Source organism: Acanthisitta chloris, unplaced genomic scaffold (assembly GCF_000695815.1).
Source record: "Acanthisitta chloris isolate BGI_N310 unplaced genomic scaffold, ASM69581v1 scaffold1659, whole genome shotgun sequence".
Lineage (NCBI taxonomy): Eukaryota > Metazoa > Chordata > Aves > Passeriformes > Acanthisittidae > Acanthisitta > Acanthisitta chloris.
This window is the reverse complement of record NW_008690605.1, coordinates 28,844-33,372: the sequence shown is the minus strand read 5'-3', so window position 1 is coordinate 33,372 and position 4,529 is coordinate 28,844. Positions and strand designations below refer to the sequence as shown.

Here is a 4,529-nt window from a genome sequence, read left to right as displayed (position 1 = left end):
TGTAGCTCAGTTTAAGGTATCCAGTTCCCCAGTCTGACATTTCTCTTTGTTTTCTTCAATACCTAGGTTGTCCCATCTGCACAAGTCAAGTGAAAGAACATGGGGTGTGAGTGTTTAGGATGCTTGCTTAGAAAGAGTATGCATGCAAACACTAGATGTTCTGTACAGGTTCAGAGTTCCATTCAACTAGAAATCATTCTGAAATCTGGAAATGTGACATTTGGAGTAATGACATAAAACATGGTCTCCACAACTGCATAGGATTTAAGTTTGTTACTTTATGAAAAGCCTTCATCTGCTAGATACAGCAAGATTATGTGGGTGGCCATGCTTCTGTTAATCTCACTTGACAAGTGTCGGGTTATTGCAATATGGAGCAGCTGGCATAGGCACGATCCATCAGAGACTCCAGATAGTGGAAAGTTCCATTAATTTATTTCTGCCGTTTTTCTTTTGTTAGGTATTATTAGAAGCACAAAAAGAACTGGTGAACTACAAAGGACTTGGTATAAGTGTTCTTGGTAAGACATAAAAAATTGTACATTTTTCAGAATTTTGATTTTTAACCGAGTTGTTTTATAAGACTTGATCTTGGTATTTTGGCTGCTTTTCTAATACCTTATTCTGGTAACATGCATGTCCAGAGAGCACTGTTTCATACTCTATTTCTGCCATTCATCAGAAGACCATAAAATGATCCCTAGTCTGATATTTAGGGATCCAAAACAAAAGACTGGAGGCAAAGATAACCAATCATATGTCAAGCATTTGTACTTTCAGGTCTTTTGGCATAGGAGTGTGTGTGTCTGTGTATATAGGCAATATATTAAAAATCCTTTATGTATTTCTGGAAAATGATCTAAGTATACACATACTATATATGGGTGTACTGTGTGCATGTGTGTGTATGTATGTGTGTGCATAGATACTGTACATAGTATCTTACATACTGTATTTCAAAATGCTTCACATGTATTTGATGTCTAGCATCCTTCCCATTGGGAAGGCAGTGCTGTCCTGCCATAAGGTGTCTTCTGTGCCATATGGGTAGCTGACTGGCTTTTCAGCCCCAGCTGAACAAAAGATTTATGCAAGGAGATGGTCAGCATTTTACAAGCCCTGTGAAACTATTTAGCTGCCAAAAGTAGAGTGTGCTGCAGTCTCTGCAGAAATTGCATTAATGTTTAAATTGGTCACTTGCACATGGAATACAGCCTATGGATTTAATAAAAGGAATTAGTATTCAGTGTTCTAAATGTTTAATTAGCATTACTTTCTGAAGAAGCCTTGTTAAAAATTAAAGAACAAAACAACCCCCTGTACCTTACTGTACACTTGCTACAACATTGGTAGCAGAGAAGATTCTTAGTGTGAGGAAAAATGAAACCTTTTTAGGGTGCAGTTTTTTTCCCCTGCAACTGTAGTTGTTCCTGGAGGTAGTTCCTGGAGGTAGTAAGGTCATGTGGGAGCCAAATGTCAATGGTCTGGATTTGCTGGTGTCTGGACAAGACTACAGCGATAAGTCTTCTGTGGGTATTTAGGAAGGCTCAGCCAAAAAAAAAAAAAAAAAAAGGAGTGGGAACTGGGAACGACAGCCTTTGGATATTTGGGGTCTGTAGTGTAAAAGGTTTAAACGTAACACGATTCTTAAATCAAATTCATGTAATACCCTCTTGTTTCATGTTATTTCTTCTTTCTGTTCTACCAAAGAAATGAGCCATCGTTCCTCTGATTTCACCAAAATTTTAAATACAACTGAAAATCTCATGCGTGAATTGCTGTAAGTGAATTATTTCCTGCTTATTTTTATTCTATGCTTCTGCTACTTGCACCAATAATGTCTAATATGGAGACCTTTTCTTGAAAGCACCTGTCTGGTTGTTTTTTCATGTGTAGGTACAGTTTTTGATAGAGTAATAATCTTGGGGAGGACACTGATCTTCTGTTGGTCTGATGCTTATGTTCTTGAATGTGACAAGGGAGTTTTATTAGGTTAAGATGCTTTTTGTATGTCTACTATACACTACTAGTTGACTTTGTTTTGAAATTTTTAATTTTTATCAGCTTCACAGAATTCATGGAGGATGTGAACTTAAAGAAATATATGAAAACAATAGAAATCATTTCTCTAGTGGTGCAGAGATGGTCTGTACATTGCTCATAACTCTGATTTTATTAACATAAGCTCTATGGATGCATGTCAGAATCCCTCATCATGAGCCCTTTTCCTGTTGGCCGTATGGCACATTTTTTAAAGTTTGGAATAAGTATATAAAGTATTAGAATTACTGTTCTCATAGTTGTTAATAACGTTGGTCATTTAATATAAACGCTTGATCCCCTGTCACAGCCAGATTTATTGACAGAGGGATTTCAATGAATGATTTCAAAAATAATTTTTGTGACTCTGTGAGCAACTCTTTCTTGCACTTGCTCGGCACGTACAAGTTACTGTACCGCTGCACTTTTAAACTGAAGGGTCTCAAAGCTGAATTTTACTGTGGGAAATTGGTGTGTAGTTCTTAGCCTGACAGAAAAGCCATGAAGCTAGCAATAGACAAAATTAAAAGTCAGCATTAATTCTGCAGGAATGTCTTTAAAGATTGTGTGTACTATGATAGTGCAGCTACTCAGGAGTGAATTTGTTTCATGCAGTCCCCCAGGTGTGGGGGAAGGAGAGCTTGTTTTCAGAAAATTTTAATCAGTAAAATATATAACATTGCTCTTAGTACTTAAGTTGTGACTCAAGACCAGTGCTGAGGTAAATTAATGGGATTTGGTCTAACCTCTTGGCAAAGAGTCTTTTAAAATGAAAGCATTCTTCCTCAGTTGCTGTTAAATGCATAATATCAAGCAGTGTGCATCCTCTGTCGTCTTGGAGTAATATAAATGGTTATTTCTTTTGTGCAGAAATATACCAGACAACTACAAAGTTATTTTCCTTCAAGGAGGTGGATCTGCTCAGTTCAGCGCAGTCCCACTTAACCTTATTGGTTTAAAGGAGGGAAGACAGGCAGATTATGTGGTTACTGGAGGTTGGTCAGCAAAAGCAGCTAAAGAAGCAGAGAAGTATGGCAAAGTGAATATTGTCCATCCGAAACTAGGAACCTATACATGTAAGTTGATGATTACATCTGTCTGTGTGAATGCTTAGCTTTTTGACTTGCTAAAAGTGGATCCAACTTAGCTGTTGGGCTGCTGTACATTAAGTGGAGTTGAAGGCCCAGTACTCAAAAGATTGTTTGCCACATCTCTCAGTGTTCATCACTGGGACATTTGTTAGGTGGCTTAACAGTCTTCTCCAGAAAAAACACTGTGAAATGAGGCTGAGTAGATCACAGAAAATAAGTGGCAAGAAGCAAATGTGTCTAAGTAGAGAAATGGTCTGGGCTATCTTAGTTTTTTAATACTTAACTGAGTGCTTAAGCTATTCACAGGGATAATATAAAGTACTTCAGTTTCCTGTACACTCAGTAATGAGATTGCTCTAAAATTTAGAATCATGTCTGGGATTTTAACCTTCTTGGCCCTGGAGATGGGAGACCTGAATGCTGTTACCTATTTTTAAGGGTTGCTAAATACTTATCTTTCCCAGTCGTGTGTTACTGAATATACTTAAATAATTCTTGGAACAGGGGCACATAATTTCTAGTTTCTGCTCCTGGTTGTTTTGTTCACTTTTCTTCCCTCTGGTCCAAATTACAGCATTTGAACCAGGAAGAGTGGCAACAAGAAAGACAAAGCATATCTCTACTTTAGTTAGTATATTAACTGATGATTAGGGCACTGGCTTGGAACATAAGCCTCTGTCCTCTGAGGCAACAGTAAAGAATTGAACCTACAACTTTCCAGTCTGGGGGAATGTATTTACCATTTGGTAGCTGTAGATAAAGGGAGAGGTAATAAATAATGGTGGAGGCAAAAGCAACATCTTCCCCACCCCTGCTCCCTGCCCCCTCAGGGTTTTGGAAGAGAATAGAAAGGAAGAGCAACCATTTGTTCTATGCAAAACCTGTTCTGTGCTGTCAGGACGTGCCTGTATATTGCCTGTTGACAGAGGGAATCTTAGTTTTGTAAATCAGTTGCAAAGCTTAAAATGGGAGGAAGGCAGATACCCTTGTGTTTGTTCAGCTTGGGCAAGACTGAAATGCTGTTTTGGGGTTGCAGACAACCACAGCTTTAGAGAACTTTGCCAGTGAGAATTTGAATGCTTCAGTGCTTCCAAAGGCACTGAGAGAATCCATGGACCCAGTGCCTGATTTTTTCTGAAATGCTGTCTTGGACCCCTAGGACAGTAGTTTGTCACCTGGAATTGCAAACTCAGTGAAGAGTGTTTGAGAATAAGGGGGGGGGAAGTGGAAGAATTTTACAAACTTAATGATGGCTCACCAGAGAATTTTGGGAATGCGCTGATACATTATCTTCCTGGTAACGACATAATTAATACTTTATACTGCTGAATTGTTGTGGGTTTGCACTTAAGTGCCATGTTCAAGTAACTTGCATATAAAGATAATTACTTGTCTCCA

General features: G+C 38.4%; 1 protein-coding gene across 1 annotated transcript in view; it reads left to right on the top strand.

The window, feature by feature from the left end:
• Positions 1-460: 460 nt before the first annotated feature.
• Positions 461-4,529, top strand: part of PSAT1 (phosphoserine aminotransferase 1) — a gene marked incomplete at its 5' end in the record, with an annotated part of 13,107 nt that continues 9,038 nt past the window's right edge. Inside the window, 3 exons of the mRNA XM_009081859.1 lie at positions 461-521; positions 1,711-1,780; positions 2,911-3,114. Coding sequence (XP_009080107.1) covers positions 461-521; positions 1,711-1,780; positions 2,911-3,114 — 335 coding nt within the window. The remainder of the gene's footprint in view (positions 522-1,710; positions 1,781-2,910; positions 3,115-4,529) is intronic.